The sequence below is a fragment of the Pongo pygmaeus genome, chromosome 8 (genome assembly GCF_028885625.2).
Source record: "Pongo pygmaeus isolate AG05252 chromosome 8, NHGRI_mPonPyg2-v2.0_pri, whole genome shotgun sequence".
NCBI classification, from domain to species: domain Eukaryota; kingdom Metazoa; phylum Chordata; class Mammalia; order Primates; family Hominidae; genus Pongo; species Pongo pygmaeus.
Genome location: NC_072381.2, coordinates 136,612,527 through 136,635,191, shown reverse-complemented (window position 1 = coordinate 136,635,191; position 22,665 = coordinate 136,612,527). Strand labels below are relative to the sequence as shown.

Below are 22,665 nucleotides of genomic sequence, written 5' to 3'. Positions count from 1 at the left end.
GGAGTCCAGGGGGCAGGTTGACATCACTGGAGGAGGCTCCTGACTGCCCAGCGCACTGGGGGCCCCAGAATGCAAGAGAGCAGCCCCAAGACACCCACACACGTGGGCACAGCACTCCCACCCTGGGCTCGCTGGGCTGGGAGTGGTGAGAATTGTCATGGCGTCACCCTGGTGATTGTCACCAGATGGACAACAGCCAAGTCTCGGGCCTCCCGCTTTTGGGCTTGTTTCCTGCTTGTCCTTCTCCATAAGGCTGAGTCCAGGGTGGAGTGAACACTGCCTGCACACACAGGCACAGGAGAGGGATGCGGGGAGGTCAGGCCGGGGAGTCCAGGGGTGCATGTGTGTGCCCAGGCCTCTGGCCCCCTGCAAACCCATCGTCAGGTGCATCCTCGCTTTGGGATGAGAACTTTGTCAATAGACTTCAACCCAAGGACAGGGCAATGCCACCTTCCTGTGGATTGCACAGTGTCTACTGACCAATTCCAATCTTCAGGGCCACTTTTTGTCTTTGATTGCTTAGGTTTTCCAAACTACTGTGACAACTGAAATTTTAATGACAACTGCTTTGGCCCAACAGATACAAGGACAGAGCGGGGCCGAGCGGCCCGCCCTCCTGCCCTGATGCTGCGGGCCCAGAAGAGCCGGGCTGGGGACAAAGAAGACAAGGTCAGTTTTGGGGCTCGTGTGTGTGTTAAAGACACAAAACCCTGGGTGTGGAGGACCAGGACCAGGACACCCTCACGCTTGTTTGCTGTATGGTGTTTGTGAAACGACTGCCATCTGCTGTGTGAAGCAGCAGGACCTGGCACTGAAGGGGCCAGGTGGGGCCTGGAGAGCAGGGACGCAGCCCTTGCTGGTCCTGCCAGATCTGGGTCTGGAGCTCCCTGGGGAACTCTGTTGAGAAGGAATTTGGCTTCCATTTGAACTTTGTCCATTTTCAGAAGGAAGAGAAGACACACAAGGTAGTCAAACTCAGACACCACTTAGGCAAGAGGAAAGAAAAGCCAACACACTCATTCTAATTTCAGGTCTTTCTCTTCACTGGCTTGCCAAATGGTGTTTTAAAGACTGGCCAGGACAGTGCATTTGAAGCATTTCGTGTTTTCAATAGTACAGTCCTTCCTCTCAATAACCCAAGGGAGTCATTTTTATTACTGCATTTCAAAATCACAAATCACACTTAATTTGCTGTCATCTGTCAAATACACTGAAGATGCTGGTGGGACTCAGTTATTTGTCAACATTATCTCTTACTTCACCTTTCCAAGGTATTTCTCTGCCTCAAGCCACACTGCGAGCTTTCTGTTCTCTCTGGTTTTGCTTCCGTCTATCCTCTGAGTTCTTCCAGGATGTAGTCACCCTGTTGTTCACGTCTTCTCCTCAATCATCGGTGCAGGTGTTCAGTGGTGAAAATTGATCACAAATAGAGCAAATTAATCTTTTGCCCCCTGAGATATGATTTTTCCAATTTTTCCAGATTAACATCCAGGCCAGAATTACGTATTAATTACACAGATAGCCTTTCTAGTTCCTTAAATAACTCCTTTCTTCATCACGTGGTTCTTCGAGTCTAATTCACTTTTATGACTTCAACGTGGAACAAGAGTTTTATACCATGATTAGCCGTTTTTATCACCAACAGGAAATCATAACCAGCATGCATCTCATGGAGAAGACCTCGGTAATTAGCAGTAGAGAACCCCAGCCTTGCCAAATTTAAACGTTAGTCCCCATCACAAATTACATCCTACTCTATTTGCTTGAATAATTAGCTGAGGTAATCTACCACTCAGACTTCTTGTTGAGTTTCTATTGTTCAATTAACTTCATAATGAAAGTCCCCCCTAGTTTTTTTAATTGGATTGGTAATATAAGCTCTAGTCTTAATATATATTTTTTGAGACAAGTGTTTCTGAATGCTCTGTTATGCCAATTATTTATCCTGACCTTATTTTCTCACAAGAAACAAAGATATTTCCTATTACTAGAAAACCTATAAAAATTTTATTCGTAAACTTACAAACTTAAAGATAATGTTATAATATACATTACAAATCATGTGTAAAATACCAAAATGCCAGGATGAACATACGTAAACAGACCACCCCTTCCTTCCTGGTAGTCCCTTGCGTGATGTTCTAGAAGATGCCCTTCCCAGGTTCACCCTGACACTGGAGACTGTGTGAGATGCTTCTGGCTGAGCGCTTTAATCTGTGTGTTTCTTGTCCTTCCCTCTGGGCTGGCATCTCGCAACATGGGCCACTCGCTCTGGATAAGTCGATCACCAAGACGCAGCTTCACTCTGTTTTCCATGGTTCTACCAAGCAGCCACATTAGACAGACTTACTTGTTTGGGCTTTATCTCACCATTGTCTCTTATAGACACTTGAGATTCTGCTAATTTTTGTTCTAATCTCATGCTTCTGTGCCTCAGTAATTTAGCACTTTTCTTCCTAAGCGCCTGTTTGAAAGCAGCTGACACAGTGCAGCTGGGCCCTGGCCCAGCGCAGCCCTCAGGGACCCACACGTGCTGAGTTTTGGTACAGCATCCCCAGCCTCCTGTGCATGGCTGATGTTGCACTGGGGGCTCCCCAGGAGGACTTTGGAGCATTGACTTCATTTAGTTTTGGTTGGTCGAATGGTTAATCATCTTCCCACCTCCACTGCCTCATAAAGTATCAACATCAACAATGGTAGAAACAGAGATTCTAAAATGTTAGGATGACTTTCAGGTTTTTTTTTAATGAATTGTGTATTCTAATTGCACGTGCCATTCTCAGCTCGGAACCAGATTGTTGCTTTGAATAAGGCACTGGTATTTTTAATCCCACCTAATTTTCCCAGAGAGAGAACATAATCTATCAGAGCATTCTAAGTTTGAGATTAAAACCATGGAAACAGCTGGAAGAGGGAAAAAGAAAAAAGTTTCTCACACTGGAATTTATTATACTTCATGTGACTTTATTTCTTTCTTGTAGCCTTCCAAAATTCTGGTGATACTTCCTGATTTTTTTTATTTCTCTTTGTGATATATGGTTCTACTGGTAAGAATTTGGTTCTTTCTGCCCAGTACTGACTGAACAAAGACCTGCTGTCTGTCATACACCAATATGGCTAAAGGAGTTCATCTGAATTCTGGGCCTCTGTTTATGTTAGAGTTGTGATGGGCCATATTTTTAAATCTCAAGCAACTTTTATTTTTCTCCAAATTTTATTCTTAATGAATACTGATCAAGTGTCCTAACCATAGCTTATTTTTATCTCTTTTTAATTTTAGGGCATAAATCTTCATTTTATTCTAGGTGATAAATTTTCTTTTTTTTTTTCTTTTTTCTTTTTTTTTTTTTTAGACAGAGTCTCACTCTGTTCCCCAGGCTGGAGTGCAGTGGTGCAATCTCGGCTCACTGCAACCTCCACCTCCAAGGTTCAAGTGATTCTCCTGCCTCAGCCTCCCAAGTAGCTGGGACTACAGGTGCGCACACCACACACAGCTAATTTTTGTATTTTTAGTAGAGATGGGGTTTCACCATGTTGGCCAGGATGGTCTAGATCTCTTGACCTCGTGATCCGCCCGCTTCGACCTCCCAAAGTGCTTGGATTACAGGCGTGAGCCACAATGCCTGGCACTTCAAACATTCTTATTTCTTAATGGAAATGTGGACCAACGGAGCGTCAGAATCAGAATCATCCCCAGGATGCAAAACAGCCCCCATGAGCCCTGCCCCCAGCTGGATGTTTGGGAAGGGCAGGAGCCTGGGGAGGAACTAGACTCTATGTGGCAGAGTCGTTATTGAGGAATATGGGTTTGTCGCCTCCTCCCGCCTTAACAGGACCAGGATGTGGCAGCCCCAGCTTTGAGGCTCCCTGCCACTAAATGCTGTTGTTTTCATGGCATAGAGACTCCCACTGCTGGGTCAGCTCATTTTTGGGGATGAAGCCAGTGAGATTTTCTGTCCCAAAGACCTCAGACCTCAGATGCCCTCTCTTGGCTGCCTCTGACCGTCTCTGCTTCTGGAAAAGCAGGCAGCTTAGACAACTTGGGACAATGAGGGGGTGCCTTTGTCCAGGTGATTCTACCCAGTGTGCTCTGCACTGATTCCGTGTTCCTGGCAGAACCTCCCAGCCCAGGCGCTGCCGTGCTGAGGTCATTATCTCGTGGCTACTATAAGCAGCCTGCCTGCAGGAGATTTGTTTATTCCTCCCTTCCTTGCTTGTAATTGAAGATGAGTGTTTAAAATTAAAAGCCACTCTCCTGTCTCTTTCTGTTGAAAGGAGCCTCCACCGATGCTGGGGGGAGGAGAGGACAGCACAGCCAGAGGCAACAGGCCGGTGGCCTCCACCCCGGTGCCCGGATCCCCCTGGTAAGACACCCCAAAGCTCGAGAGCCACTAGCAATGGCGTTGTCTGGTCCTGGCATTTGCCTGATGTCACCAAAGAGACACTACATGTTTCTCAGGCATCCTGTGTCTTAAAAACAATGAACTTGCAACTCCTGGCAGGTGTAATTCTGCACTGTGGTCACATTCTCCAGAAAGAAAAAAATAGCATTTAAGCGATGAGCTATCCTGCTCTGATCTATCTGTGAATATGTATTAAAATGATAATGCTGTTGCATGTCTATCAGCGAAAGGCAGTGGCTGAAGAAAGTGTAGCATGCCTTATGCTTCAAAAGATCTGTTTTCCCTCCACTCCAAGAAGAATCGTAACTGAATGTCTGTTAATTAAAGACGTGCCTGTTCTCTCTGTCGCCCTGCGTGGCTGCCTGCTCTCGGAATATGCCACACTCCAGACACCCTCCACGAGGGAGCCACAGTTTTTGGTTTTTAAAAATGCCCTTTTATAATGGAGTCATTTGGAAGCAGAATAAAAGGTTATTACAGTAAAAATTAAGTTTAAAGCCTGAAGATGAGAGTGCAGTATACAGCTGGGAGACACAGCTAATTTAAAGAACAGAAATAGCAACCACTTGTGTCAGCTCAATGTGCCAGCCAGGTACAGAAGGCAGCCGGCTAAGGAGCACAGGGCCCCCACCAGCCTTGCGTAGTGAGTGAGCACATCCCTGCTGACTGGGCCTGCTGTGCCACGCCCCGGCCCTCTGATAATTGGGGTGAACTTGGCTCCAATCTGGACAGACTGGCACCCCTGCCTTGTATGCCATGGACAGTGTCGGTGGCAGGCTCCTGGTACCTCCAGCCTTCCATTTGTAGCTAAAGCTCCTCTGCACCCTGGGAGTGCCTCGGGGTAGGGCCTCTTTGTACTAATATTATGCTGTTTTCCAACCACCCGTTCTCCAACCCTTACAATTTAGCTCGATTCTGATGCTAACTACTGGGAGTTAGTGTCAAACCCCACAGGCTGGGGTCAGTCCCTCAGGCTGCCCTGCTTCAGACATTGGCTGCAAATGGGGTCCCCCAGCTGCCTGCACATCTGCCCAGCTGACCACAGATTTGGGGTCCCCATGACTTCCTCTCCACTTCAGTGGTGATTTGCTAGGACCACTTGCAGAACTCAGGAAGCGCTTTACTTATGATTACAGTTGTCTTATCAAGGATACAATTCAGGAACAGCCAATGGAAGCAATGCTCAGGGAAAGGTGTGGACCTAACTAAGCTTCTGGGCCTCGCTGGTGCCACCCTCCCAGTGCTGCAGCGTTCACCAGCCTGGAAGCGCTCTGAACCTCAAAGTTTTACAATTTCAATGGAAATGTAACTACATAGGCATGACTGATGAAATCATCAGCCAAGTGAGACGACTCAGAGGGTTGGGCAGCGCTAAAAGTGATGGCCCTCCAGTCACGTGGTTGGTGTCTCTGGAGACCAGCACCCTCCCTGAAGCTACTCAGGGGTCCTGAAGTCACATGGTTTATGTCTCTGGAGACCAGCACCCTCCCTGAAGCTACTCAGGGGTCCTGAAGTCACATGGTTTATGTCTCTGGAGACCAGCACCCTCCCTGAAGCTACTCAGGGGTCCTGAAGTCACGTGGTTGGTGTCTCTGGAGACCAGCACCCTCCCTGAAGCTACTCAGGGGTCCTGAAGTCATTTCATTTGTGCGGCCTCAGGCACAGGTGTTATTCCTACCAGGTCAGGGACTTGGTAGGAATAACAAGATGCTCTCCTTGCTCAGGAAATTCTAAGAGTTTGGGAAGCTCTGTGTCAGGAATCTGGAACAAAGACCATATACATCCCTCTGCTGCTTAACGACAGGGGTATATTCTGGAAACGCATCCTCAGGCAGTGGCATCCGACATCCTTTTGTGCACATCACAGGGTGTGCTCACACAGGCCTGGCGGCACGGCCTCCCGCACACCCGGGCTGCATCAGGCTGCAGACCACACGGCGCTGACTGCACGGAAGCAGTTGTGACACAGTGGTGGGGATGTGTGTGTCTAAACACATCCGAACGTGAGAAGGTACAGTAAAATTTGATATTATAATCTGACGGGACCACCATGGTATGTGTGGTCGGTCCATGGTTGAGAGAAATGTCACTATGCGGCACATGACTGCACATACATTTTACGATGCCTCAAACTGGTTGAGAGCTTCTACAGGCAAACTCTCCAATGTCTCCAAGGCAGGCACACTGCCGCACATCGCGCTGCGGGATGGGGAAACGTTCCCCAAGACTGTGTGGAATCCTCACACAGCTTCCGCCAAGCTCCCTGGGGAGTTGCAGGGATCCAGAAGACTTGACCTTGAGCCCTAGAACCTTCTCACTGTGAAAGCTGCGGCTTTCTTCTCCAGCGATATTGTGTTACCATGGGCAAGGCTTCGTGGGATCCAGCAAATGAAAACGGTTCCCTGGCTGCTGCACTCCCCTCCCTCAGCATGGGTCTTTGCCGATGAATCCTGGGTAGGTGAGGGAGTCTGTTGGTTGCTGCATGATCTCACCTGGAAGTGGATTATCTCTGCAGCGGGAGACGTTCGGTCACAGAAGCAGAACAAGGCAGCTTGGCCCACGTGGGAGGGCAGACCCCATGCAGGACGAGGACTTAGCAGGTCCTTGTGGGTTTCTGAGAGGGAAGCAGCTAAGCCAGGGGTACTTGCAGATTAGGGAATGAATGGCGGGTGCTGGGCATGGGAGGTAAGGGTGGCTGTGGTCAGAGGGAGTGGCGGGGTGTATGGCCATGGGCTTCAGGTGAGGTGGGTGAGGGCTTGGGCCTGGAAGCACAGACGAAGGACAGCCAAGGTCCCACAGGACCTACAGGCCTTCCTGGTCTGCACAGTGACTGGTGCCACTAAGGCGGAGGTGCAGTGTAGGTTCCTGGCCATGTCGTCTTTAACTGGCAAGCATGAGGATGAGAGGGAATTCTCCAGGGAACCCCAGGTGGGCACCTCTTGTGTTACAAGACGAGCTAATACCTTCGAGTGGATGGAGAAGCTTCATGCTGGGAGCAGACTGCTTGAATCAGAGCTAGGCTTGCCTGCTGGGACCTGTGCAGTACCATAGAGGGAGGGAGAGGTGGCTGCTGCTTCACTGCATTTCTCGTTTCATGTTTAGTCTAATCTCAGCCCCACCTGAATGGAGAGAGAGCCTAGGCTTGGTTGAGCAGCTGTTGGAGTAAGGATGTGAGTATTGGCAGACCACCACCAGACCTCAGAGGGTGGGTTTGCACTTACCCTTAAAGGTGGAGGCACCTTCGACATTGCAGAGTGAAGGGGCCACTCCAGATCTCAGCTTCTCCCGTGGCCACATGCTCTGTCAAGGAGGGCTTTGTGTGCCTCGTGATGTGACATCCTCACTAATGTCAGCATGATGCACGCAGGCCTGGGAACGGCACACTCTCCTCACACTGCAGCCTGCATCTAGGAAAAGCTCTCTTTGCCATGGGGTGGGGTTGGGGGATGGGTCTATGCCTATTTCACTTGATTAGCTGAATCATCTGCTTCCGTCTCGCTTATAGAGATTTGCTAGTAGTCAGCCTTTCCCCCGAGTCAGCCAGGGTCTCATGGAGACACACTGGGAGCTCCAGGGACAGGAGTGGGGCCCTTTCATCTGTCTCATTTTCCCTCACCCATTTGAAACAACCCATGCTTAGAAAGGGTGTCTTTGCCCAGATAGAGAATGTCTCAGAGACTGTGGCCGCCTTGAACTTTCTAAGAAGACCACAGGGGACCTCAGCAGGAGCTTGGCAGAACCCCCAGGACTAAGGAGGCATTGGGGAGGGGCCTCAGCAACAGCTTCTGCCAGAGGCACAACAGCCCATCCCTGCCCAAATAGACGAGCTCCTTGGTCTTCATCTCAGCCCTGGAATACTTAGACAGAGAGGTCAAGCCCACGGTGCTCGGTGAGTCTCTGGCACATGGCTGTCAGGGCACAGTGTGGTTTGCCTGTTTACTCTGAGCTGACAGAGTGTCCCCGGGGCACACTGCCCCTTTTCCTGCTGAGGCCCCCAACCGTGAGTGAGAACCCGCCTGCCCCACAGAAGGTCATCGTGGCCAAGTGTAAAGCAGGGAAAGGTCTTGTGCTTGGGGTTCCGGGCTGCAGTGGAAGTGGGTGGGAAGGATGGTGGGGAGAGGTCGAGTCTTAAAAGGCCAGTTCAGGGTCACCTGGGGGACCCCACAGGCACTGCCAGCTGAACTGGTGGTGGGGTGAGCAGGCACGGCCGCGGAGGAAGCTCTGATGGCTCCAGCTGACTCTCCTCCCTCCCGTGGCCAAGCCCAGAGCTCGCTGCCCATGTCTCAGGGAATCTCCTGCCTTTCCCGTGATGGTGCATCCTCTCTGCGATGGTCCCCTTGGCAGTCAGAGACCAGGCCGCCCTCAGCCAGGCAGGGGTGATGGTCCAGGCTGTCGGCTCAGGTTAGATCCCAGAATTAGATCCTCTGTCTACGTAAGTGTAGACCTCAACCTTCTCCTAAGGAAACCTGGCTTCTAGAAGTTTCCACATAGGTGGGCCAGCCAAGCAGACTGGGCTAAAGTAGGCTCAGAAAGAGTTCCTCTTGCGTATCAGAGAGCCATCTGGGGGCAGCTGGAATTGGGATGATAAGGAGGTAAGGAGTTTTGGAATCCACTCAACACATCTACCACAAAAATCAAATTAGTCTTACTCGTGGTTGACTTTTTCATGTAGTTATTAAATACATTTTGAATAAAACTGGGGCTAAGAAATGGAGTGTTTGAGAAGACAGCAGACTGAATAAGACCTTCCATCTCCTGTGTGCAGTTATAGGGAAGAAACTCACTTTCAAAGGTGAAACTCCTCCAGCATTTTTCTGATTTGTGTCTGCTCTTGGGAAAGCATCTTAGAAAGCGATGAGGTGGTAGAAACTGGTTTAAAAGTGATGAGAGCAGAAGGGTGATGTTTCTCCTGTTCTCTGCAGGAGCTGGTGCTCCCTGCTAGAGCTCAGTGAATCCATACGGAATGCCAGCAGCAGACGGGCGGCATCCTTAGTTATTCTTAACTATGTGGGAGTCTCTCTGCTGTTCTCGCTGCCGAGAGGTGGCCAGACGCAGGGCCTCCTTGAAAGCATTAATGTAATGCTAAGCCCTTGAGAAATGCAAAATTAACACCTTGACAGGGAATAAAAATGAGAAAGAGCCGTCTACCCACTCTTGTCTAATGGCCTGGGCCAGTTTAACCATTAAAAATGGTGTCGAAGTTCAGAGTAACTTCTGTAGCCAAGTCTGCTCTCTGAAAATCAATTCCACATTCTACTGCTGAGTAGTTTTCAGGATACCATGTCCCAGCCATGGTATTGTAAGGAAGGTAAAGGAAATGAAGACAGCGCGTTTACTTTCATACCAGGTGAAATCCGATCCTCCTCTAGAGAAGGCAGAGCTTGTGTCATGGCAACAGTTGCAATGAAACTTGAATTACTTTTTTTTCAAATCTTCTTCTCGAAACTTTTAGGCATGTTAACAGTAGAACAGCGTTATTTTATGCTATTATATTATTATATAGCATTATATTATAATATTATAATAGCATTATATTATGCTATTCAAACAGAATGGCATCTCCTTCGGAATTTCTGTATCTTCTTTTTTTGCAATTTGGCTTTAGACACAAATAGTAATTTTGAGGAAATTAAACCACTCCCACTTATTGGCAATAAAGATGTTTTTGGAGAGTTGATGACATGGGAAAATTTCAACAGTAATTGCTCGACAAAGTGTAAAATCCATAGCTTTTGGATTAAATGACAATAAATGTCAAAAACGATGGTTAATCAGCATCTTAAAATCATTTAAAGGACTACAGATTTACAAGTAGTTAGCTATTTTTGTGAAATTAAAAAATATATATTAAATATTGGTTTTAACATTATATTATTTTCTAAAAAAATTCAGATTACTGCAGTGCGGGTTTTATGTCATGTTCTGTTAATAGCACAGACCAAAGTTCTTTTTAAGATAGCTTGGAAGATACAAAAGTGCCCTTTAGGAAGTTGACAGTGTCGGAAGGCGCCACTTTCTGGCAAAGCTGATTCACGTTTTATCCTAAGAGGCAGAAGTCATTAAAAGTTAAGAAGTATGGGGCGTATTATCAAAATGAGTACTGTGCATTCCTCTGATGTTAGTAGGTGTGTCTAGCCCAGAAGCCAGGGGCTGACTCTGCATTTCTGCCTGGAGAGGTAAGAGCTATGAGCAGACACCAGCCTAGAGATGTGCTTTGTGAGCTGTTGTAGATGTTGTAGCAGGATGAGCCGCAGACAAAACACCGAGTTAAAAAAGGAAGGGGTTTATTCGGACAGGGGCATCGGCAAGACTCCTGTCTCAACAGCTGAGCTCCCCGAGTGAGCAATTCCTGTCCCTTTTAAGGGCTCACAGCTCTAACGGGGTGCGCATGAGAGGGTCGTGATCAATTGAGCAAGCAGGGGGTACGTGACTGGGGACTGCATGCACCAGTAATTAGATCAGAACAAAACAGGACAGGGATTTTCACAGTGCTTTTCTATACAATGTCTGTAATCTATAGATAACATCACCGATTAGGTCAGGGGTCGATCTTCAACTACCAGGCCCAGGGTGTGGTGCCGGGCTGTCTGCTTGTGGATTTCATTTCTGCCTTTTAGTTTTTACTTTTTCTTTCTTTGGAGGCAGAAACTGGGCATAAGACAATATGAGGGGTGGTCTCCTCCCTTAGTGTAAGCATCTTTCAAAGGGCTGTTTTGTATTTTCAAATCTCAGGGACACACTTTGGTTCTCCTGATTTTATGTTTAATGACTTGTCCTTAGTTCTGACTTCATTTTCTATTTCAGTACCTGTGGGTAACATCTTTTTGTATTAGTTCATAATTATTTATTGGGGATGACATTTAAAAAAATGTTTCTCTGGATTTTCTAAATACAGGTATTGAGCATGTTTGACTTATGAAAAACTAGCATCAAAATCATGTTCTGAGATGAAGTTGGTAGAACTTTTCTAAAAAAAAAAGGAAAAGTTTCCCAAGACATAATACATGTGGATGATGTTCGAGAAGAAAAAGGTGATTAGAATTGATGGTGATTACGAGAGATGCGGGGCTCGGTCACATCAGCCTGTGTCACTTCCTCCCGTGCACCGTCCCCTGACTTGGCAGTTGCACTCGCTAAGCTGAGGGACGACGCATCAGTCTTCTTTGAGTAAGTAGTGCTGAAGAGAAACCAAATGTCACTTCGGCCCTTTTGCATAATTGAGTCTTTTATTATGTCAGAGAAGGGACAGGAGGAGTCAGTTGTCAGGGAGGGGACTCTAATGTTGAATTAAATATCAGTGTGGTTTAGTGAGGGAGGAGGAGTTGGTGGGGAAGCTGCCGTTTATCTGGCATTTGAGAGGTCTGGAGGGAGCAGCCCAGGGAGTGGGGGGTGGGCCGTGGGCTGTGCCACCTCCAGTTCCCTCTGAGCCGATTTTCACTGGTCCTCAGGCCACCTTGCTTTCATCCCCAGGCAGCCACCGGCTCCCGGACGTGCTGTCAGCCCCCTGTCTGCGTGGGGCAGGTGGCAGTTCTATCCATCTTCGACTGGCGACTGGCGGGGAGATCAGAAATCAGATGAGTCCCTGGGTTTGAGGAAAGCTGGGACTCTGCTGGGTGCAAGAGCAGGGTGACACCCCTTTCGAACTCCACAAAGACAGGCTCTCCCAGCAGCCCCCAGCCCGGGTGGAGCCCAGCTCTGGGTGGAAACCTGTGTTCTCAGAGGCTGCCTGGGCCAGATGCTGCCCTCCCGGCAAGCCTCCGGGGGCTTCCGTCTGTGCTGCAAGGCTGGGCAGAGCTGGCAGGGCCCCGAGTGGCCTCGGCTCAACATGACTATGGAGTGGTCTTTCCCTGCGGTGGAGTGGTCTTTCCCTGAGGCTCATTATTTAACAATGACAAAATCCGTTTATGTGAAATAACTAAAGACAGATTGGTAAAATCTTTTAAGACTTAGTTATGCCAAGAAGTTAACAGTGATGCCTTTAGGAGCACAGACACCTGAGCCCAGGGCAAGGGGAATTTTGTTTTTAGCCAAAAAGCCTCCGTTGTTGGTGCCGTGCAGGGACGTCACCGCCCAGCTTGTCCACCATCTCACTTCCAGTGTCTGCCTGGCACTCTTTCCTGGTGTCTTTTTACCTCAAAGGAGGAAGTAGGGGAGCCCGTGCTCTTGGGAGGCCGAGGTTGTGTCCCCAGGCTCCTGGACTCTCACCGTTCAGCAGCCGCCAGCACCTAAAGTACCTTCTGTCTAGAACGTCACTAGCCCTATCGATTTTTGAGAAAGGACAGCAAGACGGCCCACAGCCCGAAGCGGAGAGGCCACACAGTCACGCGGCAGGTGCCCGGCCCAGGCTGCCCCTTCAGTCCCAGTACAGCACGCCTGTGCACGCTCGTGTCCTTGTCTTGCATATCTGCACCTTCTTCTCGAAGTGAGGGTTGGTGGCGGTGGCAACCATGGCCAGACACGATTGGGCTGGAGAACCTACTCAGGAGGGAAGGAAGGTGGGAGGGAGGTCTCCATGCGCTCCTCCTGGAGTCCTTATAAGCCCTAGTCCCTCACCCAGCTGCCAGGTGGATGGGCCTGGGCCACTCAGTCCTGCCCAGGTTGAGCCCTTCCCAGATACAAAACCCCAGAAAAGGTGGGGAGGACCAGGAGAGGGAGAGAAGACGGCAAAGGGCATTGGGTGCGGCCCTTTCATTCTGAGAGCTCAGCCCTGGTGGCCCGGCCCCAGGGAGTGTGTGGCTTTGTCCATCCCCCAGGACACTCCTGGAACAGGGCACTCAGGGATGAAAGATGGATGGAGACAGGGATCCAGGGAGAGCCTTTGTGTAGTAGGGGACTGGGAGGGGAGCATTCCCTCCCCACCAGCCAGCTGATTTTGAAGCTTGGGGTCCTGCTATTTGCAGGATGAATGTGGGAATCCTTTCACACAACAAAGCAACAACCCCAGTGTTCATTCAATGAAACCCAGATCTTCCTATATTGTGGCTGCTTGGTGTGGAGGTACTGTACCAGACTTAAATAATGCTGATGCGCTAACTATATCCTCTGGGATATGGGGACAGTTAGAAGAAGAGGGAATATGGCAGGTATCCAGAAATTATACAGTGTGATTAAAGAAGGGGAACACATGCATATTACTTAGAATGGGCATAAAATGGTACATAAAATTAACTCTGCGTGTTACAGCTGCCTCCGTCTAGTGGAAGCCAACTGTAACGAGTGGATGGATGGATTTCTCCGGGGAAACTGCGTTTATTTACCAGCTACTCACTCTGGTTCAACTCCATACCCGCTCTGGTTCAACTCCATGCATTTCCCCAGGGCTCAGGATCTGGGCTCTTTGTGGTCTGGATATAAATGGGTGGCGTGTTAGTGGCCGTCACTCGGCCTCCTCCCGGGTGTAATCTCTTACCAAGTCCTAATTAGCTCCACTCTTCGCTGGGAATTGGGAGCTGTTTCCCCACACTTTGGGGCATTCCAGGGTGCTGGCTGCTCCCAGCATCAGAATGCACCTTGGGTATCTCTGCATCTGAGAACCGGGGACCTAGAGTCAGTGCATCCTGAGGCACTGCACTTACAACAAATGCTGGCCTAGGATCTGGGGAAAATTTGGCTGAATAAATATAAATCCCCAAATGTAAAGCCTCTTTCTTAAGTTAATAGCAAAGCTTGGAGGCCAGCTGGGAAAATCCCTCAGAAAGTCGATGAGAAAATGATGAGACCCAGTGGATAGGGCCGCCTGGAGCACTCCACCAGGACTCTGGAACACAGGTTTCTGGGGTCTCAGTGCATTTGATTCTCTAGGGAATGAGCACACGGGGCTTAGGGTGAGCAGCCCAGCAGAGGAGCAAGGGGAACCCAGCTTCCTCATGCTGCCCTGGCCTTTGGTGAACGTGCTTTGGTTTTCTGTGGAAAGTAGGACATCCAGGGAAATTCAGGAGGGTCCTGCTGTCCTGGCTGTCTAAGCCAGGCAGCCCTGCCCTTTCCCCACTCTGCTAGAAGAGGCCATTCGCCCAGCATCCTCACACACCACTCAGCCTAGTGTCTGGGGAGGCTTCAGTGGGACTCTCAACTCTGCTGCACCTCTTCCTGGACCCACTAACACTGATGACTGCCCAGGACCTCTTAATGGATTCACCTGCCCAGACCCACTGATATGGTTTGGCTCTGTGTCCCCTCCCAAATCTTACCTCGAATTGTAATCTCGTAATCCCCATGTGTCAAGGGCAGGAGCAGGTGGAGGTAATTGAGTCATGGGGGCCTTTTCCCCCATGCTGTTCCCCTGATAGCAAGTGAGTTCTCATGAGATCTGATGGTTTTATAAGCATCTGACATTTCCTATGCTGGCACTCATTCTCTCTCCTGCCACCCTGTGAAGAGGTGCCTTCTGCCATGATTGTAAGTTTCCTGAGGCCTCCCCAGCCATGTGGAACTGTAAGTCAATTAAACCTCTTTTCATTATAAATTACCCAGTCTCAGGTATTTCCTTATAGCAATGTGAGAATGGACTAATACAGTAAATTCTTACCAGGAGTGGGGTGCTGCTATAAGGATACCTGAAAATGTGGAAGCAACTTTGGACATGGGTAGCAGAAGAGGTTGGAACAGTTTGGAGGGCTCAGAAGAAGACAGCAAAATGTGGAAAAGTTTGAAACTTCCTAGAGACTTGGAGGGCTCAGAAGACAGGAAGATGTGGGAAAGTTTGGAACTTCCTAGAGACTTGTTGAATGGCTTCGACCAAAACATTGATAGTGATATAGACAATGAAGTCCAGGCTGAGGTGGTCTCAGATGGAGATGAGGAGCTTGTTGGGAACTGGAGTAGAGGTCACTTTTGCTATGCTTTAGCAGAGACTGGCAGCTTTTTGCCCTTGCCCTAGAGATCAGTGGAACTTTGAACTTGAGAGAGATGATTTAGGGTATCTGGTGGAAGAAATTTCTAAGTGGCAAAGGATTCAAGAGGAGGAAGAGCATAATGGTTTGGAAAATTTGCAGCTTGACCATGCGATAGAAAAGAAAAACCCATTTTCTGGGGAAAAATTCAAGCCAGCTGCAGAAATTTGCATAAATAACAAGGAACCAAATATTAATCACCAAGACAATGGGAAGAATGTCTCCAGGGTATGTCAGAGAGCTTCATGGCAACTCCTGCCATTACAGGCCTGGAGGGCTAGGAGGGTCACCCTGCTCTGTGCAGCCTTGAAACAAGGTGCCCTGCATCCTAGCTGCTTCAGCATCAGCCATGGCTAAAAGGGGCAAAAGTACATCTCAGGCCATTGCTTCTGAAGGTGCAAGCCCCAAGCCTTGGTGGCTTTCACGTGTTGAGCCTGTGGGTACACAGAAGTCAAGAATTGAGGTTTGGGAACCTCCACCTAGATTTCAGAGGAAGTATGGAAGTGCCGGGATGTCCAGGCAGAAATTTGCTGCAGGTGCAGAGCCCTCATGGAAAACCTCTGTTAGGGCAGTGAAGAAGGGAAATGTGGGGTCAGAGCCCCCACACAGAGTCTCTACTGGGGCACTGCCTAGTGGAGCTGTGAGAAGAAGGCCATTGTCCTTCAGAACCCAGAATGGTAGATTCACCTACAGCTTGCACCATGCACCTGGAAAAGCCACAATCACTCAACACCAGCCCGTGAAAGCAACCAGGAAGGGAACTGTACCCTGCAAAGCCACAGGGGAAGACCTACCCAAGGCTGAGGGAGCGTGCCTCTTGCATCAGCATGACCTGGATGTGAGATGTGGAGTCAAATGAGATCATTTTGGAAATTTAAGGCTTAATGACTGCCGTATTGGATTTTGGACTTGCATGGGGCCTATAGCCTCTTTGTTTTGGCCAATTTCTCCCATTTAGTATGGGAGCATTTATCCAATGCCTGAACTCCATTTGTATCTTGGAAGTAACTAACTTGCTTTTGATTTTACAGTCTCGTAGGTGGAAGGGACATGCTTTGTCTCAGATGAAACTTTGGAGTTGAACTTTTCGGTTAATGCTGGAATGAATTAAGACTTTGGGGTACTGTTGGAAAGGCATGATTGGTTTTGAAATGTGAAAGGGACATGAGATTTAGGAGAGACCAGTGGTGGAATGATATGGTTTGGCTCTGTGTTCCCACCCAAATCTCGCCTCATGGTAATCGCCATAATCCCTGTGTGTCAAGGGTGGGACCAGGTGGAGGGAATTGAATCATGGAAGTGGTTTCCCCCATGATGTTCTTGTGATAGTGAGTGAGTTCTCATGAGATCTGATGGTTTTATGAGTCTGGCACTTCCCCTGCTGGCACTCACTCTCTCTCCTGCTGCCCTGTGAAGAGATGCCTTCTGCCATGATTGTAAGCTTCCTGAGGCCTCCCCACCCATGAGGAACTGTGAGTCAATTAAACCTCTTTTCTTTATAAATTACCCAGTCTCAAGTATTTCCTTATAGCAATGTGAGAATGGACTCACAGCCACTGACCTGCCCTCAGCCTAGTGCAGGATGACGGGAGATCCACGAGTGCTATCAGGGCCCAAAGTTGAAGTCCTGTTTCTTTTAAACTCTGCAGTGGGCAGCACAGAGCTCTTGCTAGTCCCTGCCAGGCAATGGGTCATCCTCTCACCTCTTTCAGCTTCTTCTTCCCCCAGTCCTCTGGCCCTCACCTGGCTCAGGGCTCACCCCTGGGTGTTCAGGAAAGCTGGTGAATTCCCAGGTTAGGAAAGCTCCCCAAGCCAGTGGGAGGGTTGGGATTGGATGAGGCCACTCAGCCAGTCTGAGCCTGTGTCCCGAGGCCTCTGGCTTCCGGATAATTCTCCCATGGCCGTGTTGCTTGTGGAATGCAGTATGAATGCCTGACACTGTGTGCACCTAGCAGCTCAGCGAACTTGAGATGCCTCAGTGAGCATCTGGCCCCTGGCTGAGTATCCCCACACTTCAGTGGCTCTAGAGGAGCACACAAGTGCTCCCAGCTCTGGGTGAGGCCGTTGGAGGCTGGGGTGCTATGCCCAGATCACTAGTGTGCATAGAACCGTGGGGGCCAGATGGCCTCCTGCCAGAAACATGGTGCTCAACAAGTCCATCTGCTGTACCCAGGTCACAGTAGGTTGCTCTGTGTTCTCCAGGTGAGGTCAGGCTCCTGAGGAGACCTTCACGGGTTTACACAACAGGTTTTAAGTCTTCAGTGGCTAGAGAGGAACACAGAGAGCCAAGGATGCTTCTAGGATTTGCCACTCAGACCAGTTGCAGCAAAACATCATGAAAAAACATCCCAAGCAATACTGTTAGAAATGGGCCCTCTTGCTGCCGGGAGCTTCAGGCTTGGAGCTGCCTTTCCAGCCACCGTCCAGTCATGGAAGCTTCTGAAGCCCATGAGGGGCCAGATCTGGGCTTGCTCTGGTCCTGACACGCTGGGCATGAGACATACAGCATGAGGAGGTGGGCTCAGGGTTTCTTCACTCCCTGCACCCCCGATGAGTCAGGGTCTCATCGATGACTCTAGCTGCATTCCTTGCAAGATGGGTGCCTGGAGACAGAGCCCAATGTCACAGTAGTAAAACTGTCCATGTCCTACGTGTTCCCAAAGAGCCCAGGCCTTGTGGGGAGCTAATAATAGGCTCTGCATGTGGCCCACTCACTCACAGCTCCACCCGGGAAGCAGGTCATCACCAGGTCTGTGTCTGGAGGAAAGGAGTCAGTCCCTACCCTGGGCTTATGTTCCCTATTGGCCCACGCTGTCTGCAGAGTTCATACAGTAGCTGAATTGTGCACAATTTACAGCACAGTGTGGTTACCTTCAGCTTTAGACTCAATAAAAACTTCCTATGCTAGCTGGGTTCTACACCATAAATGCATACCCACAGGCTCCCTGCAGGCCCCAGAGGTCAGGTATCCCTGGCCTGGGCTTGCTGGGGACAATGGTCTGCCTGATGTGAGAGCAGGAAGGGATCCAGCTACCTGGGCATGGAGTCTGCTATAGTTGGCCAGCCTCATTTTCCAGCCTCCAGCATGGGCCTGGAAGCGCCCCATGGGCCCGTGAGCCTGCCTCCCCTGAGGGCAGGGTCTGGCATGGGAGTTTGATACACTCTATCTTGGTCCATTTCCCTAGTGGGGTAGACTGTCCAGATAAAGCAAATTCCCATTCCACCCCCCATCTGAAGGGTTGAGGGCATGAGGCCACCAGCAAGGGGAGGCGACCTTCTCAGGGTCACCTGGTAGGTCAAGGGCAGGGCTGGAGCTGGAAAGTTTGCCAGGCAGAAGGGCAGGTCATATTCTCCCACATGGATGACCAGGCCAGCTGTGGCCAAGGCCTCCAGGCACAACACTTGGGGTTCAGGTCAGGGCTCCCAGATGCTGGCGCTCAGGACAGAGTGGCCCCGAGGGGGAAGTCCATTGATTCGTCTCCCACAGACTCAGGGCTCCAGCGACACATAATGATTCTCTTACAGTTGGGAGGATCAGAAGTCTGACACAGGTCTCACTGGGCTAAAGTCAAGGTGTGGGCAGGGCTGGATCCTTCTGGAGCCTCTGGGGTGGTCCATTTCCTGCCTTTTCCATCTTCCAGAGGCCCCTGCAACCCTGAGCTCGTGATTCCTTTCTCCAGCCTCAAAGCCAGGCATCTCCCGATGTCTGTCTCTCCGTGTGTGTGCACGTGTGTCTCCGTGTGTGTCTACATGTGCACGTGTGTCTCCGTGTGTGTCTACGTGTGCACGTGTGTCTCCGTGTGCACATGTGTTTCCGTGTGTGTCTCCGTGTGCACGTGTGTCTCCGTGTGTGTGTGCACGTATGTCTCCGTGTGTGTCTCCGTGTGCACGTATGTCTCCGTGTGTGTCTACGTGTGCACGTATGTCTCCGTGTGTGTCTACGTGTGCACGTATGTCTCTCCGTGTGTGTGTGCACGTGTGTCTCCGTGTGTGTCTACATGTGCACGTGTGTCTCCGTGTGTGTCTACGTGTGCACGTATGTCTCTCCATGTGTGTGTGCACGTGTGTCTCCATGTGTGTCTCCGGGTGCACGTGTGTCTCCGTGTGTGTCTCCGGGTGCACGTGTGTCTCCGTGTGTGTCTCCGGGTGCACGTGTGTCTCCGTGTGTGTCTCCGGGTGCACGTGTGTCTCCGTGTGTGTCTCCGGGTGCACGTGTGTCTCTGTGTGCACGTGTGTCTCCATGTGTGTCTCCGTGTGCGCGTGTGTCTCCGTGTGTCTCTGTGTGTATGTGTCTGTGTGTGTTTATGTGTGTATCTCTGCATGTGTGTGTCTCTGTGCATGTGTATATGTGTGCATGTGTGTCCCTGTGTGTGTGTATATTTGTGTGCATGTGTCTCTGTGTGTGTGTATGTGTCTGTGTGTGTTTATGTGTGTATCTCTGCATGTGTGTGTCTCTGTGTGCATGTGTGTCTCTGTATATCTGTGTGTTTATGTGTGTGTCTCTGTGTGTGTCTCTGTGTATGTGTATATGTGTGCATGTGTGTCTCTGTGTGTTTGTGTGTATGTGTGTTTGTGTGTGTCTCTGTGAGTGTGTTTGTGTGAAACACCTCTGCCTCCATCTTCCTATCTCTTCCTCACTGATCTTCCTGCCTTCCTCTTAGAAGGACCCTTGTGATTACATTTGGGGCCACCTGAATGACCAAGCTATATTCCCCCATCTCAGGGTCCTAATCCCAACTGCACAGACCCTTTGCCATGTAAAGTGATGCACACCTGTTCTAGGGATCAGGACGTGGACGTCTTTGGAGCCATCATTTTGGCTCCCACACTCATGAACATGGCTGGGCTGAGTAGTGGACCTGGCACACCTTCTCAGGGTGATTTCTGGGAAGGGTCCTGGTCTGCCCAGGGTTGCCAACACACAGGTTCCCAGGCCCTGAGCCTTCTGCCTGGCCCATGGAATGTGCCTGGCTGAGTGAAGTGTGGAGTGATTTTCTCCATGCAAAACAGAGTGGCTTCTTTTGGCACGAATCCACAGCTCCTCCAGAACCTGTGCAAGGCTGGCCGGAGTGAGGCGTGAGTGGGCTATCGGGGGCCCAGGCGGTGCCCAACAGTACCTCCAACAGGTCGGGGGCCTCCGTCAGAGGGAAGTCAATAGCTAGAGGTGGGTATGTGGGTGTTCCCACCCATTCATTCCTGCACTTCTGAAAAGTCCCAGGAGACTTGCAGAGCCAGAGGGACCTTTTGAAGTCACTGCAGGAAGCCGAGGCCCAGAGAGGGGAGGGGCTTGCCCCAGTGGAATCTCCTGGGAGGTCCACACCTGGAACGGGCCTCGGTGCCAGCACAGGCCTCAATCTCTACAGCACCCTGACACCACTTAGGGGTTAAACCCAGAGCGCAGGCTGGCCTTGCTGGCCTTTATCTGCCGCGCTTGCTCGTGGGGACAGCGCGGGGTCAGAGGGTCAGGGGGTCAGAAGGTCAGAGTGTCAGAGTACAGAGCCTTCCGTGCACCTCCATGCCGCAGGCTCCCGGACCCACATTCCTTAGGGAGGGACTTTTTTCCTTTCCTTCCCTCTCATTATTTTTCTTCTCTTCATTTTTTTTCTTTTTAATCTTTTCTGATAACTTTTCACAGATAAGGGGTTTAAAAATGGCACATAATTCCTTTTAGATATCTTCAATTTCCATATATGAAAATACAGATCTTCCTTATTTGCCCATCCACAAATGAGCAGGACACCGGGGCTGTGGTTGCTAATGACAGCAGCCGTTTTAATTCTGCTGCTGCCGGAGGGTAATGACCTGTGGCCGTGCGCACTGCTTGATGGCCATGCAGAGCTCGACTGGGGAAGTGTAGGGAGCCGCTCTCTGAATTACTCTATTGTGGGAACCAGGGCCAGAGGCGCCCCAGAGTGCTCTCCATCTGGAATGGAATTTCACTGAGGCAGTGACAGCTAGCGGGCTGGAGAGAGCTCTGCCTGCGTGTGACCTTGATGAGCTGCTTGGCTTCTCTGAATGTTGGTGTTCTTCCTGGTCTAAGGCTGGTGATAAGAATGTCTACCTGTTAATCAAATGAGTCAGATCCGTAAGGTCACCTAAAAAGGCAGGCTTTGTCTTTAGTATTCATACTGTCCATAAACAAGCTTTGCAAATGTGTGGATTTCGGTCCTGAGGGGCTTTTTCAGTGAGAGTTCATGCTAACGACTTTCTAATTAAGTGTCTCCGAGAGCGACTGAGATGAGTTTTTCCACTCAAACAGGTGTGTGGTCTGGACGGGCGATGACCGAGTTTTCTTCTTCAACCCAACGATGCACCTGTCTGTCTGGGAGAAGCCCATGGACCTGAAGGACCGCGGAGACCTCAACAGGATCATTGAGGACCCACCCCACAAACGCAAACTGGAGGCACCAGCAAGTAACTAAGCACTGGGTTATTTACACCTCCTTTGAAGTGTTTAAGCTGCTTATTTCTAATGAACGTAAAGTGAAAGCATGTTTCTTCTTGGTTATGTTGAAAATTGGCTATTAAGGAATCCTGTGCCTGATTGCAGAGTTTAGTAATCAAGTTTTTATGGCACTTCCTGCAGAAACCTTGATCCTTCCAAGTGGTCGGCTCTGGCTGTCTTTTTGCATCACGTAAGGTGATTAATGCAGAGACGGCCATTCGTTCCATCAGCCCCTCAAAGCTTCCATCCAGCATCACTGTTACCCAGCATTTTATTCTTGTTCCAAATGTCTTATGAACGCCACTTCAGAGACCAGATGTACACAGATGGGAGTGTATTTTCTTCCACCTTACATTCACTTTAGACCTTTGCACCACATCGATCTGCTGTTGTGTTTGGATGGATGCCTCAATTTGATAAAAACCTGGTCACGGACAGGGGAAGAGATTTTCTTCAGCTGTAGAGGAATGGGGTGCTTGGCAGAGGCAGTTGTTTCTGACAATGCCTGTAAATCTTGTTTCGCCAAGAAACAGAGAGGAACTTTTAGCATTTTCACAAAGGATCTTTTCTGATTAGATCTAATACATATTTTATTAGCTGCTGCGTTGGGAAAGCCTCCTCCCGGAGCATGTGGATTCAAACGGTCTTGACTCCACTGCAGACATTTGAAAGCAGGAGCTCCCTGCCAACTTGAGAGGCAGAGATGCCTGGCTGCAAGGCCCAGGCCGGTGAAATGGGAGCTTGACTCTTTGTTTTGGTTTTGTGTGGTATTCTATTGGGTTCATAGTGGCATTTTTAATTTCACATCATCGAGGGCTAATGCTAGATGATGGCAATTCACACTTTGTGTGAAATCCAGAGGTATTTGACTGAAGCTTCAGAAGACAGTATTATAAAAGTTTTATCAGTATTTTTAACCATGCTAAGA

The 22,665-nt window shown here is 49.6% G+C and overlaps 1 protein-coding gene across 1 annotated transcript in view; it reads left to right on the top strand.

The window, feature by feature from the left end:
* The window catches only part of TCERG1L (transcription elongation regulator 1 like), a 245,318-nt gene that overhangs the window by 171,897 nt on the left and 50,756 nt on the right, over positions 1–22,665 (top strand). Inside the window, exons 5-7 of the mRNA XM_054436467.2 lie at positions 581–669; positions 4,276–4,364; positions 21,552–21,706. Of these exons, the coding sequence (XP_054292442.1) occupies positions 581–669; positions 4,276–4,364; positions 21,552–21,706 (333 nt within the window). The remainder of the gene's footprint in view (positions 1–580; positions 670–4,275; positions 4,365–21,551; positions 21,707–22,665) is intronic.